This window comes from Chinchilla lanigera, unplaced genomic scaffold, assembly GCF_000276665.1.
Source record: "Chinchilla lanigera isolate Chin_1 unplaced genomic scaffold, ChiLan1.0 scaffold00031, whole genome shotgun sequence".
In the NCBI taxonomy this organism is placed as follows: Eukaryota; Metazoa; Chordata; class Mammalia; order Rodentia; family Chinchillidae; genus Chinchilla; species Chinchilla lanigera.
The window spans coordinates 14657972-14679334 of NW_004955432.1; the positions used below are offsets into that span (position 1 = coordinate 14657972).

Genomic DNA, 21363 nt, shown 5'->3' on the forward strand with positions numbered 1-21363 from the left:
CGGGCGGCGTCCGGAGCGGCGGCGGCGCGGAGGTTCCGGGTGGCCGCGGAGGTTCCGGGTGTCCCCGCGGAGGTTCCGGGTGTCCCCGCGGGGCCGCGCCCCTCGCTGCAGGGCCCCGCGAAATGCTTCTTAAAGTGCTCCCGGCGGGCGAGCGCCGTTCCCCCGAGAGTCCAGCGATGAAAACCTCTAAAAAGGATGAATGAGATCCCTTTGCGAATGACTGCCTTTGCAGGCCCTTCGCGTAGCTGTGTTTGTAGAGAAATTTGTGTACATGGGATGCACCCTGCTGAGGATGGCAAAACTGCAGTGTTCCTGGCGCTGCCTTCTTGTACAATAATTTGTCATGGTAAGGAAAGTAGAGGACCACGGGGGAAAAAGCAGGCAAGCAAGCAAGCCTGTGATTATGTGTTAGTATAGCGTTATTCTGTTAATACAGTGTCTTGGAAGTCTGTCCAGTGGCCACGTGGGTGGAGATGCATTGGAAGTGTAAAACATATCGGTTTTCCCAGAGTTACCCCCAAAAAATAAAATTTCCCAGTTATAGTTCAACATCGATTACGGATTGAAAGGATAATGTGTTTGATATGTTGGGTAAAATACGATATATTTTAAATTTAATTTCATCTGTTTCTTTTTACTTTTTTAAATGTAGCTGTTGGAGAATTCTAAGTCAAGTGGCTCAGACCGTGTGTTTTTTGGACAGCTCTGCTGCAGACTTCTTGGTGATGAACGGAGACCCGACACGGCTTTCCTGTACCCAGAAGTCTTTAAGGGAAGAGAGCACTTGTTAAAACTTGAAGGTGAGAATCTAAATCTAAGCCGTAGTTACTGCAAAACTCCACCTCCTCGACACCTGATTTTTCAATGTCTCAGGCGTTTGAAAACAGTAATTTCCAGGGCTGTTAAAGAGAATGAGAGTGATAAGGTATGTGAAGCAGAGAACTCATTTCTTTTGTCACAACTATGTGAAATGGAAGTAGATTAGATTCTGTCTCTGTTTGATGGTCTTGGAGTGTTAGAGACTTGTTAGGGTCTAAGCTAGTGTGGCTGAAGGAATTCCCAGTGCAGGCTGTGTTCTTTGCTGTCCACCAGATTCCTATGTGTAGTGTTAGCCTATTCGTAAGGGAGGATCCCTCTACACTGTATGTAGCAATAGCATGGGACTCAGCATTTAGAATGGCTGGCGCTTCATTTAAAGTTGTGCTATCACTATCTTGAAATGTGTAATTTTTCTAGTAAAAATGTTCGTTTTGCATTGTTCTTTGCAAATTACACAGCTCACCCTTTCTTTAGTCAGCAGTCTAGGGTGGAAGTTGAGAGACCTTGGATAGGAACCAAAATATCTAGTCTTTGCTTGAATCCCACACAAAATGAGAGAAATTTGTTGGTTTCTTTCTAATTCTGAAGTTCTATAATTCTGTATGAGTTAGTGTAATCAGATTTTGTGGGGGGGGTGATAGAAATATTTTAGGTGCAGAGCTTCAGTGGAAATGCTGATGCTATCAAGAGTTGTACAAATCAGAGTTTTTAGTATATCACTTTCTCTTTTTTTTTGGAATCGAACTCAGGACCTTGTTTGCCACTGAGCTATATCCCAGGCACTAAAGTGTCACTTTCTATTTATGTTTTTGAAGTGGATTTTTCCATGTGGTATCTACCCATAGAGCAGTGATGGTGAACCTTTTAGAGGTTTCAGTGATAACAAACAGCCCACTGCAGCATTCGTGTCATAGGTTCGCCACCATTGCCATAAGCCATTTTTATAAAGAGCAGGGATGTAGAATGAAACCTAGATCAAAAATATTTTTATTGAAGAATTTGTCTTTCCGTGAAATAGGAAGATGGGCCAGATCTCGGAATATTTCTAGTTAAGAGCTTTCCTCTGTTTTATGAGGGTGTAGATCTGATCCCTTACTAGGCAGAAGGATGTGCCTTTTCTTTCTTGCCTTATCTATTTCCTATTACATGAGGTGCTTCTCTTCTTCCTCATTCCTAAGTTTCCAAACTCTATTTTAAAATTGAACTGTACTTCATCGCAGGAATGCAGACTTTATTAGACCAGGGACTTTATCTGCCCGGTTCACTTGCTGTGTTCCCAGCTTTTAAGTGCCTAGAATATAGTCCCCATTCAACAGTTACAGAATAAAAAAATGAAATACAATGTGTTAGTGTAATTCTTATGAAGTCAGTCTACAGAGCCTTAACAGTGTCCTGTGTCTGGTAGCATTTGGCAACCTGAGTGGAGGAAAGAAGGTAAAGAATTGGTTGAGCTAGGATAGTGATGGTGAACTTTTAGAGCTTTCAGTGATACAAACAGCTCGCTGTCTCATGGATGCTGTGGGTTCAGTACCACTGATCTAGGATTAGGAAATACCTAAAGTGGAAATGAAATGAAGAAATGGAAGGTACCATGAAGAATTAAGGAAGGAAATAAAGCCAGTATAAAAATGTTTTTTCTAATTATCTAAATTATGAGTCTATAAAATCCTAGATGGGCGATTCCTGACTAAAACTTTTGCAAGATCAAAAAGTAAAGCAATTATGTTTCAGTCGAATAACTATATCTTTAGTACTATATATCTTTATCAGGAGTCTGGTAGGCCTGCTACCTAGAATGAAAATGAGTAGAACATATTTTCACCCCCTGAGAGTTGAGTCTGCTTCTGCAGATAGCAGTGGCCCTGAAGATTTTCTTTTTGTTTTGGTTTTTTTCCGGTACCAGGAATCGAACTCTCGACCTCCTGCTTGCCAGGCAGGCGCTGTGCCACTGAGCTAAATCCCCAGCCGCTGAAGATTTTAAGTGTATTTTTTCATTTTGATCCAAATTACTTCCACTTGCCAGCCTCAGTTAGAAATAGACATTTAGATATTTGTAGGCAGCCTTATTATTAAAACATGATTTTTTAAAACTATACCAGTTTTAGTTTCTCCTTACCCTTGTAGACTGTGTGTTCATTTCAACACTTACCCAAAGTTTATAGAACTGAAAACTAAGAGACTCTAGTAATCAGCTCAGCATCCCAAAGTGTGGTATATGTGTACCACTGACCATAAAGGGGATGATTTTAGATAGAACACAATCATTTTAAGTAGTTATTAGTGTATGTTAGAAAATATATAATTAGTATATCCTACTCATGATTTATGGACCTCATGAGATAAAAGTTGATTTTCAGATTTTAAAACGAATAGGTTTAAAGAAAGATATGAAGTAATGTTATGGGTGGAACATTACGTAACTGAGGTTTGGAAAATATAATCCAAAGTGAAAAAATAACCCCCACCCAATACAAACAGTGGCTTTTCTAAGGAATATAAGAATAAACAAGGGAGCTACAATAAAAATTCATGTTACTTTGTGTATGCCAGTGTTTGTTCTATTATACAGCCTACTTGTTTTGTTTCTGAGACAGGGTCTCACTCTGTAGTTCAGGCTGGCCTTAAATTCACTATGTAGCCTAGGCTGGCCTCAAGCTCCTGCTGGTCCTCCTGCTTCAGCCTCGCATACTGACATTACAGGCATGTGCCACCACATCTGGCTATATAGGCTACTTTTTAATTGAAAATTGCATTGAGGAAGAAACCTGTTAGTATACTGTAAATTAAAGAGTGTGATACTAAGATTAATTAAGAGGAAGTAAAGTTTAAAAATTAAAGTAGCCACATTTCTGGCGCCTAGGAACTACGTGTGGCTAATAACATTTAGACAGCACAGATAGAGAACATTCTGCCGTTGAAGAAAGTTGTTTTGGACTGTGTTGCTCTACACTCTTGCTTAAGACCTTGATTCGTAATGCCCCCTTCAAAGGAATGGTACTTATTAATTTACTCACCATGCTGAAGTTATTGTAACCCTGAGGAGAAATGGAAGGTACTACTAACAGTACAATTAAGATAATTGATCATGAGGGGCTGGGGATTTAGCTCAGCGGCAAAGCACCTGCCTGGCAAGCACAAGGTCGTGAGTTCGGTTCCCAGTACCGGAGAAAAACCAAAAAAAAAACAAAAAAAAAACCAAAACAAACAAAGATAATTGATCATGAGAAATTAAGCTAGGATGGGGTTCTCACATTTCCACTAATTCTTTTTTATTGGAGGAAGTGGTTGCTCTTCTTTTTTAAATGAATACGCTCTTGAAGTCATCAGTGTAGAGAAGGAAATACAAATATTACTGGAAAAACGGATACTTGCGTAGAGTATTTCCTGGCTTTCAGAGTAGTTCATTCCGTTTAAGAATTGTATTTTCTTGACATTTGAAACATTTTTGTTTTTAAATGCTTTCAGTGAATGGAACAGACTGGTTTCTTTCATCACGTCAACAAACATGAGCGGTACCAAACCCGATATTTTGTGGGCACCACACCAAGTTGATAGATTCGTCGTGTGTGACTCAGAACTGAGCCTTTATCATGTGGAATCTACTGTGAATTCAGAACTCAAAGCTGGATCCTTACGCTTATCCGAAGACTCTGCCGCTACGTTACTGTCGATAAACTCAGAGACACCCTACATGAAATGTGTGGCGTGGTATCTCAATTACGATCCTGAATGCCTCCTAGCAGTTGGACAAGCAAATGGTCGAGTCGTACTTACAAGTCTTGGTCAAGATCATAATTCAAAGTTCAAAGATTTAATAGGAAAAGAATTTGTCCCCAAACATGCACGACAATGCAACACCCTTGCGTGGAATCCACTGGATAGTAACTGGCTTGCTGCTGGTCTGGATAAACACAGAGCTGACTTTTCAGTATTAATATGGGATATCTGTAGCAAATATGCTCCTGATGTTGTTCCAATGGAAAAAGTGAGACTTTCAGCGGGTGAAACTGAAGCAACATTATTAGTAACAAAACCACTGTATGAATTAGGGCAGAACGATGCGTGTCTCTCTCTCTGTTGGCTTCCCCGGGACCAGAAACTTCTCCTGGCTGGTATGCATCGGAACCTAGCCATATTTGATCTTCGAAACACAAGCCAGAAGATGTTTGTGAACACAAAAGCTGTTCAGGGGGTGACAGTAGACCCTTACTTCCATGATCGTGTTGCTTCCTTCTATGAAGGTCAGGTTGCAATATGGGATCTTAGAAAATTTGAAAAGCCAGTTTTGACTTTGACTGAGCAACCAAAACCCTTAACGAAAGTAGCGTGGTGTCCAACCAGGACTGGTCTGCTCGCCACTTTAACGAGGGATAGCAATATTATTAGGTTGTATGACATGCAGCACACACCCACTCCCATCGGGGATGAAACGGAGCCCACAATAATTGAGAGAAGTGTGCAGCCTTGTGACCATTACATTGCTTCCTTTGCATGGCACCCAACAAGTCAAAATCGAATGATAGTGGTGACCCCCAACCGGACAATGTCAGACTTCACAGTTTTTGAAAGGATATCCCTGGCTTGGAGCCCAATTACATCTTTAATGTGGGCTTGTGGTCGTCATCTGTACGAATGTGCGGAAGAAGAAAATGATGATTGTTTAGAAAAAGATATAGCCACAAAAATGCGCCTTCGGGCCTTGTCAAGGTATGGACTTGACACAGAGCAGATTTGGAGAAACCACATTTTAGCTGGCAGTGAAGATCCACAGCTCAAGTCTCTCTGGTATACTCTGCACTATATCCTTTGCATTGCAAATTTTGTAAGGTAAATCGGGTAGAAATGTTTTTGAAAGTTTGCCAAAAGATCAGTCCGTAAATACGGTGAATCCTTTGTGTGCAAGTCAGGTTATAGAATACTAAAATTAGGAAGTAAAGTTGTTCAAAACTCTTGAACTTAAATCACTGCTTTCCAGATTGTGTAGGAGAAATAAAAATGCACATTAGAATAGGAACTTATTTGCATGGATGCCTGTTATTAATTGGCTCCTGATCAAAATAAATTTAGCTTTGAAATAGTATGCATCATTACTAGTATTTCCTATGCATTTAAATACTTATGAAGCAATATACAGAAGATATGGATCAGAAATCTCCAGGCAACAAAGGATCATTGGTTTATGCAGGAATTAAATCAATAGTAAAATCATCTTTGGGTAAGAAAATTCCATCTTGTTTTTTCAAATATGTTTGTAACTCTTTTATGTTTATTTTATCCCCCATCATTTGGTTGAAATTATGTAGTTATTTTAGGATTGTGTATATAAATTACTATTTCCTTTTGCTTTTTGGATTAGATATTTTAGTGAATTGTGTTATGTATGTAATTGTATTTATATGCAAAATCCTTTTTGGAGGAAATTTTGATTCTTTCAAGCAATACGAATTTTCTTAAATCTACTTATTTATTCATTATCTACTTATTTACTACTTATTTATCTACTTATTTATCTACTTATTTATTCATTATTATTTGAAAACTCACTTTGAGAGATCTTATGGAAGATGTTTATCCAATCCTGATTGTTAGTTTGGATTTTAGCACAACATTTTGTATTTTTGAAACTAAATTGAAAGAGCTATAACTTAAGGAGATTCTTTTTTTGAAATTTTTCTGTCCAAATGCTTTGACAAAGACTATAATATGACATGAAATATGTCCTAACGTAAGAGTCATTCTCTAATAAGTGAAAGAATGAATTAAACAGGTACAGTAATGTAAGATTGAAATTGATACACTATTTTAGAATAGAAGTAACCAGAAAACAATTTTTTAACTGACTGCTTTAAATATTCTTATTTTTATTGGAATTGAACTCTGGGTTGTATTACTGTTACCTTCTAACTTAAGATTTGATCTGTAGCTTTTAGTAGTCAAATTTGGGCCCAAGTCAAGCTTCTAGAAAAGGAGTTCAAATTATTTAGTCATAGAGCCATAGTAGAGGTAGTAAATCCAACTTGGCTTTTACAGGACTTGCATTATTGCTATATAAGTAATATAAAATGTAAAATAATGTATTTTTTAAAGAGTAGGTGAAACATTTCAATTCAACTGTTAAATTTGTTACAGTGATTGTGTTAGTTTGGGTTTTTCCCTAAAGGTTTTCAGATTGCTTCAGATTCCAGGGCTGAACTACACAGTAGACTGCTCATCTGATCTGTTTCAGTGGGTGTTATTATATCCCCAGTAAAAGGGAAAAGAACTTTATAATAAGAATAAAATGAATGTATTAACATAGATAAAAGGACAGCTGTGCAGTGTGAGCCCCATAAATGAACCGGAATACCAATAGTTTATGAATTTAGAACCATTACTGAGAAGCATGAAATAACATGATTATAGAATGTTTAATATTGTAGCTCTATAGTAGGTTAGACCACAGGACATTCTCAGTTTTCAGAGATTGATTGTTGTTTTTCATATTTTGATGTACTGTAGAACAAAGCCAACAAATCGCCCCTGAGCAAAAGCAACAGAGCAAAGTGGAATATTTTTATTTCTAGTGCACTAAAGACAAATAATATCCCACCAGGAGTGAGAGTAGTCTTCATCCAGACTAAAAAAAATACTATTGTTTCTTATTCTCTTGTTGAAGATTTTCAGCTTTTTTGCTTTGTTTAATACCAGTTAAATAAGACAGACATATTCATGGGGGGAAGGAGCTTCAGGGGTGGGAGGGACCGACAGCAAGTTGTAGTTGGATTAGAAACAGACTGGGTTAGAGAACTGAAGTCATCAATTATAAATAGTTCACGAAATTGGTCCATATAAAGGAGGATAAAATGGTAATTCAGCAGCAAGAGAGAAAAACATCTGGAACCAGAGGAGGGCTTTTTATGTTGCTTTATTTTTATTTTCTAAAAGAAGCTGAAGATGGCAGAGCAGAGGCCAAAACAAGGGTCCTAGGAATCAAAGAGGGTGGGATCCAGAGCACAGGTTCAGCTTTAGATGGGAGCATGCGCAGCTCCGTATTAACCAGAGGCAACAGGAAAAGGATGTGTGGTAATTGAGGATCTTTAAGGCTGAACAACGTGAGCATGTGGAACTTCCCATTTGCTAGTTCCTACAGTTGAGAAGGAGCAGGGATGCTGTGGGGAGAGATTATGGAAGAAAGAACAGCTCTCCTGGAAAACAAAGGCAGACTGCAGGGCTACCATTTACTAGAGGTAGAGTAAAGGGGAGTGAGGCAGGAGAGTTAAGAACATTAGCAAGAGAGTGACTCACTTGTTTGCCTTTGGATAGAAACAAAAGGAGAAGGTGAAATTAAAAATGCTGGTGTTAGAGTGTGCAGTTGAAAAATATAGAGGCAGTGAAACTTCTGGAAGGTGAGTGTGGCTAGAAAAATGGATCTTGCTGGGTGCGGTGGTGCACACCTGTAATCCCAGCACTTGGGAGGCTGAGGCAGGAAGAGCCTTGTGAGGTCAACACCAGCCTGGGCTACAAAGTGAACTCAAGGTCGGCCTGAACTGCATAGCAAGACCCTGTCTCAAAAAGACAAAAAAAAAAAAGAAAAAAGAAGAATGGGTCTTTTAGGGAAAGAACAATACATAGTGTGTCTGAGAAGTAGCAACTAAAGTCATGGAAATGTAGAATCCTGGAGATAAGGAATCAGAGTAATTGAGATGCTAGTTTTAGATTGGGCTGAGTGTTCAAATTACCCATGTTGGGGAGAACTCATGCTTTTAAGCCATCTTGCATATTCTTATCCGGCAGGGTTCAGTGTCACTGGGCTAATTCCTGACTTCTAAAATACCCAGAAGTTACGTAATAAAAGTTGGCCAGCTTTCCATCCAACATGTTAAAAATGTTTTGGTGGGATTTTTTTTGTTGTTACTGTTTTTTTGTTTGTTTGAGACAAGGTCTCACTGTGTAGTTCAGTCTAGCTCTGAACTCCCTGTGTAGCCCAGGCTGGCCTAAAACTAGCTGCAGTCCTCTGCCTCAGCCTCTTGAGTGCTGGGATTACAGTCACGTACCACCACACGGGCTTGTTTGAGGGTTTTTCACACTAAAATGTTAAACAATCATTTACTAAAATTAAAACAATCATTTACTACAGTTATGAAAAATTTTTAATAAATTCTTTCGATTCATATGTTGATCTCTATTTTTTTTAATTTTTAGGTAAACTTGTTTCCCTTACAAACACCAATAAATCAGTGACTATTATATGCAGAGCAACTTCAGAGTCAGAGAATATAGTTTTGTCATTATAATATTGCGTATTGTGCATCAATTCCACTTCCTTTGCAAATGTTGAGAGATAAATGTTAAATCATAATATATTACAAACCCATAATAGCATCATATTTCTTGTTAGGTAGCACTAATTATCCATAGCATAGTTAACAAGCTATAAAAAAATCTCTGATCTTCCAGGATATGTTATACAATATCTGTGCCCTTGACTTGCAGGTCTACCTCCTACTAATAAATTCTTTGGATTCATATAAGTTGATCTCTATTCCAGGACATAATTTTTACAAAATAACTCTAAGAAATGGGGCTATTCAAGTGTAAGAAATAATTTGAAAAAAAAAAGTAATGCCTGTTTTTGCTCACTGGTTATAAAATTGACCATTAAAAAATATGAGGTTTAAATCCAAAATGTATAAAAGCATGAAAATAAATAACTTAGAATACATCTATAGCTTGTTTTACCAGAAATTTGATAGTATCCTATCCAAATTTATTTAGTTTTTTTTTTTTTTTTTATTTTAAAGAATAAAAGAAGGATAACATAATAATAGGGGGGACTTAGCAAATTACAGACAAAATGGTAGGAAATTATCAATGGTTATCATTTTACATATTATTATCTACAAAATAGTTTCTCAGGAAAACAAATAGACAAATAATAGTGAGTTACAGACAAAAGAGGTAGGAGATTATCAAGAGTTGTTGTACTATACTTTGGTATCTTCAAAGTGGCTTCTAACGAAAATAAATAGAGCTATACATGAGTGACCTATTGAAAAATCATTAACTATTCTCAATGGTTGTTGTAGGAAACACATAATAATAAACAGACATCTATTTATGAAATAGGATAGGAACATTACAAACTTTACACAGTTATGGATAGATTAGTAGGAAAATATCAATGGCTGCTGTAATACGTGGTGGTATCTTCAAAGTGGTTTCTCAGGAAGATAGAGATATGCAAGAAGGACCTATTAAGTAGTTACAGCCTAAGGGTTGTCAAAAATAGCATATTACCTCCTCACCAGTGACTCCTTTCACTGAGGTATGATGGCTGGAAGGAAGGCCAGGATTGAAAAGAAGGACCGAGAGACTTGCACCTGTGTCTAGCAACAGGCTGTTTTCTTGTTCCTCCATAGTCATGATTACCCAGGGCTCCTCAATGGAGATGACGGTCTGGCCAGAGGGAGAAGGCAGACCATGCCCCAAGCCCTCTCATTCCTGTTGGACTAACTGGTAGCATGGGTCTGAGCTCTGGGGCCTCCACCTCAGAGGGCAGACCGATCTCCAGTGGTCTCCTTTGCATCCAGGGCATGGCCCATGGGGCCTCTTAGGGCAGTTCCTCTTGAGGTGGCCTGGCTTTTAACGGTGATAGCAGATGAATGCAGTTGTCGAGTTCTTCTTGGAGCCCCGGTCCAAATTTATTTAGAATAAATCTTTTTTCCATAGAGCAATCAAATATAGCTTAAGATATATACCAACATAATGTTTTAAACTTACTATCAACCTGACATTAATAATGATGTAAGTTATATAAGTATAAATTAGGTATCATGGAAAATATAGATTTTTGTTGTGCGTGATCTTTACTCTGTAAGTATTTAGACTAAATGATTTTTTAAAACATTTATACATATCTACATTCATAAAATTTAACTTGCACATGACAACTAAAGTGTTTAATATTTTATTAGTTTGGCTTACGTTTTTCCCATTGATAGCTTGGCCAAGCTGAGTATGACTAGAGTCAGCTCTGGACAGTGTATTGGTTTTCTTAACATGCATTATCTCATCATTTCCGTGGATCAGCAGACTGAGCACAGCTTAAGTTGGGTGTTCTCCTTACACGGCTAAAGTGAAGGTGTTGTGCAGGCCACAGTTTTAGAAATCAAGAGTGCCCTTCCAATTTCACGGGGTTGTTGGAGAATTCAGCAGCCATAGAAAGAGATTGAAGATGCGTAGAGAAGGTGATAAAGTTCCTAGGAAATGTAGGAATGAGATTTCTAGCGGAGGTTTAGCTTTAGATAAGAGGGAGATTTAGCTTTAGATAAGAGATGCGTATCTCCGTATTAATCAAAGGGAAGGGGAAAAAGAATGTGGAGTGCGGGATGTTTTGGTTTCAGTGACCAGAGACTGAGGATTCATTGTAGCTTTAGGACCAAGACATCCATTTTCTTCCCACCTGCTGTCTGGGGCTGCCGGAAGCTTCTAGAAGCTGCTGTCAGTGTTGCTTGCCCCTGGCCTTCCCAAAGATCTTCTCAGCAGTGTGGCTGCTTTCACTTTGTCTTTCTTAATTATATTTTCCCTTCTTACTTTTGGACCATTTTTTAAAGGGCTTACCTGATTCAATCATTCCTTCATGGGATGGTCTCCCACTAACTCACTCAATGGAGTAAGGGCCTTAATTATTAAATACATCTGCAAAATTCTCTCACCCCTGCTATATTCTCATTTAGAACCAATAATCACATACATATATAATTACTGTAAATGACAAATGTAGATTCCTACAATAGTAATAAATGCGTAAAGTTGGCGTTCATGTTGCCTAATTCATAATTCAGGTTACTCTGAAAGTCCTTTTTGTTAAAATAAGATTAATTATATAATGGTGATTTTGCTGGTAAAACTTTCTAGCACATACAGGAATTTGAGTTAGTTGTTGAAGTCTGTAAGCTTCATCTTTATTTGCTTTGCCTCTATTTGGCACCAAGTATTGACCTGAGTGAAATTATCCCGCTATTGGAATCAGCTGCCTTGATTGCAGTGGAAAGAATCCTATAGACCAGGCGTCCAGCTCAGCGGCACAGAGCCTGCCTGACAAGCGCAAGGTCCTGAGTTCAATTCCCAGTACCAAAAAAAAAATAAAATAAAAAATAAAGAATGCTATCAAAATAGTAAGGCTTTGTTATGAAAAAATAATGAGAATATGAAATTTCCTATTTTATTAAGTAGGAAGAAAACATTCCCATTGTATTCTCATCATAGCATTTATGCTTAACTTGCACAGTATTTTGAAGCCTACGATTTCATTTTTCCATGCTGCATACGGCAAGTGGGTAGCAAAAGTAGTCCCTCCCTCCCTCCTCATTGGAATACACATAACTCTACATACATAGAATAAGGAAAGAGAGAAGGGAGGAAAAAAATCAGAACTCTTCTACCAGAGCTTCAGCAGTAAGGATATCTTGTAGATAAAACAGACACAGTACCTACTCTCTCTGAGCTTGTATGCTCGTGGGAAAGAGGACTGAAAGTAAATTAATAAATACGGGAATTTGTGTTCAGTGCTTACGAAGGAAATTAACAGTGAGTGGTGAGTTAGATAAGCATAGATGTGTCTACTTAGATTACAGAATCAGAGAAGTTTGTTTCTCCGAAGCAGTGACAGCTTAATCTATCTGAGCATTCACTCCTATTCGAGTAATTTTTTGATAACTAATTTGTACTTAGAAATACACACAATACTTTTCATCTGTGACAGGTTCCATATTTATGCTGTAAAATTTTGCCTGAGATAGCGAGAATCCTAAATATGTTGTTGAAATACTTCTCTGTAGAACTGATTTCCTCCAGTATATTTCAGAGTAACAGTCAAACATACAAAAATGTTTTCTATTTCTAGGAGTGGTAGAAAGCAGCAGACATAATTGGAGTGGGTTGGATAAGCAACCTGATACTCAGAATTTAAATGAGGAGAGAATCTTAGCCTTACAGCTCTGCGGGTGGATAAAGAGAGGAGCGGAGATAGATGTGGGGCCGTTTCTGAACTCCCTTGTACAAGACGGGGAGTGGGAGAGAGCTGCTGCGGTGGCCTTGTTCAACTTGGACATTCGGCGCTCCATCCAAATCCTGAACGAAGGGGCATCTTCAGAAAAAGGTATTGGGTTGTATTCTAAGAGTCGGTGTTCATAGACTCCTTTAAAGAAAGATGCTGAAAAGTGTCAAATATGTAATGCTTTCCTGCAGGTTTTTGGGGGTTTTTTTGTTTTTTTTTTGTCTTTTGTTGTTGTTGTTTTTCTTCTGGTACCAGGAATCGAACTCATGACCTTGCGCTTGCCAGGCAGGCACTTTGCCACTGAGCTAAATCCCCAGCCCCCGCCTGCAGGTTTTTGTTGAAAGAAACTAGTACGTTTGTATGTCTGTAACGGTAAACAGTAGCCCGGCTCTTTCATTCAGGCCTTGGTTTAGGTCTGTGCAGCTAACGCTGTATCTTAATTGCCAGTTTAATAACATTTAAGGAGCTATGACATCTGTTGTTTTGAATGTTTGCCGTTTTAAAAATAGCTCACATACGCTTAAAATTACCTTTTAAAAGATTAATACTATTTGCAAGCATTCTTACGGTGCACGTTTGAAGTGTGCTTTAGTTCGTACTTTTATCTTTTGGATGGTTATTGGTTGACCTTTAGGAGATTCTAAATGATGTTTTATTTAGTTCAGTATAGATTTTTATAAAAAGTATACTTAGATCTGCCAAAAAATGCTTCCACTTGAATCTTGTGATTACAGCATAGCTTCCCTGTGATATTTTTAAGAAGAACAAAATGTGTCAAGATCCTGGCATTTCACCAGAAGATCATTCGAGAAATAAATCTTAACCTAAAAATTTCAGAGTTTTTTCTTTTCAAGGATATTTCATTTGACAGTACCTAAAATGTAGCTAGCTATTTTTAATGTATCCAGTAAATTGTTTTCTGAGTTCAGAACACTGCATTTTTACTTGCGGGTCCATTTTGAAACCATTATAGTTGTAGCATAAAGATAAACATGAAATTAATTGTTACATTTACTTGCAGTTTTAAGTTGACCACTTAATATTTGGCCTGGATGAGCGTATTTTCCTTCACTTTGGTCTCATGAAAACCTTCTCCATTTGAGAATGCAATAAATGATATGAAAAAAGAATATAGAAAAAGAAATGATAGAAACAAAATGAGCATTTAAATTTTAGAACTGCATTTCTGGGCTAGGGGCATAGCTCAGTAGTAGAGCACTAACCTACTGCAGCATAACCCAACCCAGGGTTAGATCCCCACCTCTGAAAAAAAAAATCTATTTTTAATTATAATTTTGCTGCAACTTGAAAGCATAGTACTGTCAGGTATATCTGGAACATTTGGTGGTAGATTTAAACACTTGTACTTGGGGCTGGGGATTTAGCTCAGCGGCAAAAGCGCGTGCCTGGCAAGCGCAAGGTCGTGAGTTCGGTTCCCGGTACCGGAGAAAAACCCAAAAAAAAATAAAAATAAAAATAAATAAATAAACACTTGTACTTACACAGATGAAGAATTACGAAGTAACTAGAAGGAAATGATTTGTAAAAATGAAAAATAGACTGTTAAGAACGTAAGGTAGATGATACTGTTTTATTTGGAAAATAATGATTTTAACCAAGAAACAGAGAATAAAAAAATTATAATAAATGTAGAAAATACCTAACAGGCAAAGTTAAAGGGGACTTAGTTTTCAAGAAGACTGAGGTTTAATTTATGTTAGAAGGATTGGTGGCCATAGGGCTGAAGGCCAGGTTGGCAGCCTCCAACTGGCCAAATAATAAACTCGTAAGAACAAATTTTTTGAAATTATTGGTGGTGTTGGTGGTGCTCGCCTGTAATCCCAGCACTTGGGAGGCTGAGGCTGGAGGATCACCACAAGTTCAAGGCCAACCTGGGCTACATAGTGAGACTCTGTCTCAGGAAAAAAAAATACTGTTGGTAGAAAATGGTTTGTTGTAAGTATTCATAAATGCAATTCCATAATAATTCTGATAGTTGAGTTGTTCTATTTTTGTTGTTGTTTTTTTTTGAGACAGGGTTTCACTATGCAGTTCAGGCTGGCCTTGAGCTCACTTTGGAGCCCAGGCGGCTCTCGAACTCACAACAATCCTCCTGCCTCAGCCTCCCAAGTGCTGGGAGTACAGGCGTGCACCACCACGTCCAGCTTTAGTTGAGTTGTTCTAGAAAAATCAGAAGTATAATACTGTAATAAAAATTCTGAAATACTTTCTGAACTCTGTAATTCACACACATAAAATGTGCATATATACTTAGGAAAATAAAATGATTTTAATTATAGTTCTGAAATGCAGTAAAAGTTAGTGTCAGTGCCTTGAAATGGATAGCACAAATGAAACTGATGATAAAGTTGACAGTGATTCTGGTAGAATGGTTTGCAATAGCATACCGTACAGGAAGCTGCCTCAAACAAGAACTTGAAAATTCCTGCACAGGGTTTACAGATTTGCATGCAAGTTTTACAAGAATGGAAAGTCTTGCCCAATTTTTCAGGCTAAATCAAAACCCTTATTTTAGTAGACTTGTTTTTCTGGGGTAAAAGTCACTCTCTGGTCTCTGTTTGTTTATAGTTTAAGTACTGTGTGAGAAGGGAATAATACCAAGTTCTTGCTGTCTTGATCAGCTGGCTGTTTTTAATATGCAGGCGATCTGAATCTCAATGTGGTAGCAATGGCTTTATCAGGTTATACAGATGAGAAGAACTCCCTTTGGAGAGAAATGTGCAGCACCCTACGATTACAGCTAAACAACCCGTATCTCTGCGTCATGTTTGCATTTCTGACAAGTGAAACAGGATCTTACGATGGTGTTTTGGTAAGCTCATGTCAAGATCCTCCTGTGAGTTGAGATTGGAGCTTATACCTGACTTGGTTAAAATTCTCAAATGTCGCATTAAATATTATATTTTGGTGCATATATAAGATAAAGTGTCTAAAGCTTTTCCTTGAGCATCTGTTTCTGGATATCATTGCCAATCTAGAGTTAGTTAAAGTGCATCAAACTGGATTTGGTTTTCATAGCTGTTTAATGTAATTTATAGATATAGAAGAAATATATTTAATCCTTTAGTTTAAGAACGGAGCTCTAGAAATCTACTACAGAAGCATAAAAATATACTTGCTATTTAAATGTACTCTATGTTGGTGTATTTGGTTTTTTCGCTAAATGAAACACCCATGAATAGTCTATCAGTTTTGGTCAAGGTAGTCATACTTCTCTTCTGAGTTAATACTTGTTAATTCTCAGGCATGTTTCTGTTTGGAAGGTAAATTATATAATCATTCTACTTACAGTGGACCATTTCATTTTTTTTAGTATTAGGTCTTTCTGGTTATTTTTTCTCTCCTGCTTTAGCCACCTATGACCACATCACCAAATAGCTTCTTTGGCACAAAGTGAGGAAGGGATGAAGTGAGATTTGCACGTCAGTTTTTGTTTTGTTTTGTTTTGTGCTTTGGTATTGGGAATCGAACTCATGACCTTGTGCTTGCCAGGCAGGTGCTGTGCCACTGAGCTATATCCCTGGCCCAGCACATCAGTTTCTATTGTTGGGTTTTAAGCTTCACATTAGTACAGCTTGCTTTGCGTTGTTGGGCTTCTTTCTTGCAGTGAGAAGAGCTTTATATGCTGCAACTTCTATGTCTGCTGCTATAGCACTTCTTATTTTACAGTGTTTAAGTAATTGATTTAAATGTCAGTCCCTAAGAATTTGTAAAAACGTACTTTATTGGGGTATCTCACTAAAATTTTCACTGTTAGTATGCATTTTGGCAATTCCCACAGTTCATTTATTTTTCTGTAACTTCTAATAAATTACCATTAAACTTTTCTAGCTGTTTAATGTTTATTTTTTAACTGTTACTACTACCTTTGTTAAAGAGAATACTTTAAATGTTGAATCTTGAAGCCATAAAATGGTACTTCCAGCAAGTAAAAAAGAATGGAGACTAGACAAGGAGGTGAATTTATAAAGTGTACTGTTTAAATATTAAATCTCTATGTTTTAAGTTAGCTGGCCTATAATAAGGACCCTTTCTGTCTTATACTTAAATTTGGGTTATTAAGTAAGGAATAGCTGAGGTGGAAATTCATATATCCAAACTGTTTGAATAGTGTATTTAATTATACTTTATGTGTATATAACTGTAATTAATTTTTTTTTTCTCTTAATGTTTAAGTTGGAGTAAGGACAGGAAAAGCACTAAGTTAGAAAGTCTGGTAAAGGCCTGAGTTCCTCTGCCGCAGTTAACCTTTTGGGCTCTAGTTTTCTCAGCTCTAAAATGGGACAAGTAATACTTACAACACTTTCCAGGTCAAAATTGTACCATGTGCAACCGAATCTCTCATGGTGATCCTCCTGCATCAGCCTCCCAAGTCCTGGGATTACAAATGTATGTCACCATGCCCAGTTTGAATTTTTTTTAAAAAGTAAAGTTGTTTCATTTTTAAAAAGTAAATCTTTACTTTCAATTTGTTTCCTCTGGGACAGAATTATATTTTATAATCAGGAAAACACAGTAAGGATCTTATGTTTAAAGAGGGAAAATTGTTTTATAGAACAGTTTCAGTGGAAATTAGATTTTTTTCTCCACTTTTAAATAATAATTTTTTTACTAATTACAGAATTAATGTAGATCTTCCTAAATTATAGCAAACATTTTTCATAAGTGTTTTACAATATTGACAGGTATACAATAATTTGTTTAATGCTTCTGCAGATTCTGCCACAAATCACGTATATAACAGTATTTTACTTTAGACACAAAACTGGGTCTATATGTTTATAAATTTTAAAACTTGATGTTTTATATTTAGAAAGATACTGGTATTCTTTCTAAATTCTGTACTGGTGTACTCAGTTCATAGATTTCTTAGACTTGTTAATTAACTTAGTCAAGGAAAGATTTTTTAGTATCTTCAAAATTAATTTCTGTAGTAGAAAGATTACATCACATCTTAAATTTGATATTATATACATAATTGCTTAATTTTATGTTGTTATATAAGACTTAACAGAATTTTTTTTTTTGGTGAGTTTTTTGAGACAGGATCTTGCTGTGTAGTTCAGGCTGCCCTTGAACTCACTGTGTAGTCCAGGCTGGCCTCATACTCATGGTGATCCTCCTGCATCAGCCTCCCAAGTCCTGGGATTACAGATGTATGTCATCATGCCCATTTTGAATTTTTTTAAAAAAGTAAAGTTGGCCCATTTTTAAAAAGTAAATCTTTACTTTCAAAAACTACACCTTTAATTCTTTAATTCTTCGGAGTTCCATCAAGAAAAGCATCCAGAGCAATCAGTGGCTCTTCCAACATTATATAGTAATTTAGCACTTGAAAATAAACTTACATATTTAGTCTCTAATAATTTAAAATGTATGGCATGTACAGGTAACTTGTTGCTTTTTCCATTTTCTAGTATGAAAACAAAGTCGCGGTACGTGACAGAGTGGCATTTGCTTGTAAATTCCTTAATGATGCTCAGGTGAGAACTGATTTAATTCCATATTTGAGGTCATTAATATTTATCAATTATGATAAGTAAATCTTTATGTGTAACTGTGTATATGTGAGCTTTTTTATAACTTCTCATTTTTTATTATATGGGAGATACTATAAATATGTCTATCATAACTAATTTTCTTCTTTAGAAGGTTGACTTAATATTTTAGTTCCTTTTTGCTTTGGGGAGAAAAATTAGTTGGCCAATAAAAATACTAAACTTGCTTTAATGATGCTGTGAAGGAATTCTCTCATTTTCAATACAATAAACAGTGACTGACTACTGTGAGTGTAGTGTACAAGGAGTGTCTATACAACTAGTAATACAATGTGCTAAGTACTTGAGTATTGATAGAATGCTGGATAGAGGAATCTTGGCTGGAGTTTGGGGTGAGATAAGAGTCAGGGAACACAGAAACAATTGTTACTGTTCTGAAGTTTCATTTCTACTCACATTCTGTAATTGTATTAAGTAGTGCTATCATAGTGTTTTGCAGAATAACAAAGAAATTCTCTTAAAATAGTAAACTATTGTATTAATAAGTATCAGAACATAGTAAATGTCTTGCTTTTTAAAATACATTTGGTAATATTTGTAGATATTGATTGAAATTTGGAATAGTAGATGGACTCTTCTTGCCTTTTCGCAATGGCTTTTGTTTTAAATGTTTTCCATGTGGAATAAAATTATTCCAGATGTAGTAGCTTTCAAGTACAAAATGCTTAGTGAAACAGACTGCCTTAGCAAAAAAAATCACTTTGAATTTTCTAGTTAAATAGATACATCGAGAAGTTGACCAATGAAATGAAAGAAGCAGGAAATTTGGAAGGAATTTTGCTTACAGGCCTTACTAAGGATGGAGTGGACTTAATGGAGAGTTACGTTGATAGAACTGGAGACGTCCAGACAGCGAGTTACTGCATGTTACAGGTTAGTGCAGCTTGACAGCGCCTTGAAAAAGCAAGAAAGCCAAACCACATGCTCTGTTCCTTCCATTGAAAGTGAGTATGTACTTTTGCTTCCTTAGGACCTTTAGAGGCATTTAGCTTTGACCTGAGGACTGCTGAGGACTATCTTACTGCCCCTGGGTCTCCTCATTGGGTCATCCCATTTTCCCTTTCATTCTGGAAAGTGTCACTCTTGGGTGCATCTGAATTTATGTAAAGCGCAAATGGAATAGGGAAACTTCGCTTCAGTGTCTCCAATTGTTGACAGAACTCCATCTGCTACAAGAGATTCCCTTGCTCTGACCTGAGCTGCGGTCTCACTTCAGATGCAGAAGTCAGGTTAAACCACGGTTCTCTTCACTCTCACTTTCCCGTTTTGTTATCAGTGAGGCCTATTTGGGCAGCTAGTTTACCTATTTTTTTCTCAGTTTTTACTGTCCAGTGCTTAAAAGCAGATGTCTGGCAAATCTTACCCTTTTATGATATCAGCACTTTACTCTTTCTTACCGTCTTTCTCACAAAGGAAGCTTGCTCTGTACTAGGTAACCATAGTAAAATGTCCGTTCCTCAAATCTACTGTCTTGGTTACTTTTTTCTCATTGCTGAGACAAAATACCTGATGCCCAAAATTAAGGAAGGAAAAGTTTATTTAGCTCACAGTGTGTGGAAGTTTCAATCCATATTTGGCTGGTTCCAAGGCAGAGTGGCACATGGCAGAGGGCTACAGTTTGAAGACAGAAAAAGCGACAAGAGCAAAAGGGAGGAGTGGGTGCAAGCAGCCTCTTTCCATCCCTTACATTGTATCAAACTACCCGCCCCGGGGCGGGTGTAGCACTCACATCCATAATTCCAACATTGGACCATGGGTTAGTCATAACCCTAGAAGCCACTCCATGACTGCATGAGGCTTTGGGGGGACACCCAGACATAAACCATAGCATCTACCCTTTGGTAAATGTAATCGAATGGTGGCTTACAAACCATAACGTAAACTTACCTAAAGTTATAAAGCCACTGCCACATTTTTTTTTCTTTCTGGAATGGGATTCTGTCTGTTAAATTGTAGGTACATGGCTACAGAGTGCAAACGGGTTACTACCTTCTTAAGATTTGCGAAATACATTTTAAATGTAGACAGCAGGATAATTCCTTTTCTGAAATCTAGACTGGAGCCAGGCATGGTGGTTTGTGCCTGTAATCCCAGCTCTTGAGAGTCTGAAGGAGGAGGATTGCCATGTTCAAGGCTAGCCTGGGCTACATAGTGAGTTCAAAGCAAGCCTGAACTACATAGTGAGACCTGTCTCAAAAAACAAAGAAACAAGCAAAAAATATTGTAGAGTGATAGTTGTTGCTTTTTAATTGGAATGTTTGCTGCATTTACATTTATATAGTCAAGATTAAGTTAGCCATCTTGTTGTTCGTTTTCATTTTATCTGTATGTTTTCTTCTTCTGCTCCTTTCTTGCCTTATTTGGGGTTAATTGAATATTTGTGTTTTATTTTTAATTCCTCTGTTGCCCTTTTAATTAAATACTCCTTTTATTATGTTTTTGTTAAAGTTGTTGCTTTTGGTCTAAGCAGATACATCCTTAATGTCAAAATCAACATGTACCACCCCCCCATACTTCACATTTCACACTTAACATGTCATGCTTTCTACTTCACCCTTTCCCTTTCTGACCTTATACCTGACACTTTCCTACTTCATACTTAGAGCCTCATAAATGTTACAACTGTCTCACACACTGTCTTACACATTTATGCACTGTCTTGGTCACTTCCCCATTGCTGAGACTTGATACCAGGCATCTACAATTTACAGGATGTTTATTTTGACTCACGGAGTTTGACTCAAGCAAACTCTTAGCTATGAGCCGCTGCAAAAGTAAAAAAACAAAAAAAAGTTAAATACAGTAATACTTCAGTCTGCAAGAATAATATATGAAGCCGGGCATGGTGGCACACATCTGCAATCCCAGCACTTGGGAGGCTGAAGCAGGAGGATTGTTGTGAGTTCGAGACCAGGCTGGGCTACAAAG

The 21363-nt window shown here is 37.3% G+C and overlaps 1 protein-coding gene across 1 annotated transcript in view; it reads left to right on the forward strand.

The window, feature by feature from the left end:
• Positions 1 to 652: 652 nt before the first annotated feature.
• Positions 653 to 21363, forward strand: part of Mios (missing oocyte, meiosis regulator, homolog (Drosophila)) — a gene marked incomplete at its 5' end in the record, with an annotated part of 34493 nt that continues 13782 nt past the window's right edge. Inside the window, 7 exon segments of the mRNA XM_013516065.1 lie at positions 653 to 800; positions 4285 to 5618; positions 5936 to 6034; positions 12704 to 12958; positions 15520 to 15689; positions 18295 to 18360; positions 19150 to 19308. Coding sequence (XP_013371519.1) covers positions 4325 to 5618; positions 5936 to 6034; positions 12704 to 12958; positions 15520 to 15689; positions 18295 to 18360; positions 19150 to 19308 — 2043 coding nt within the window.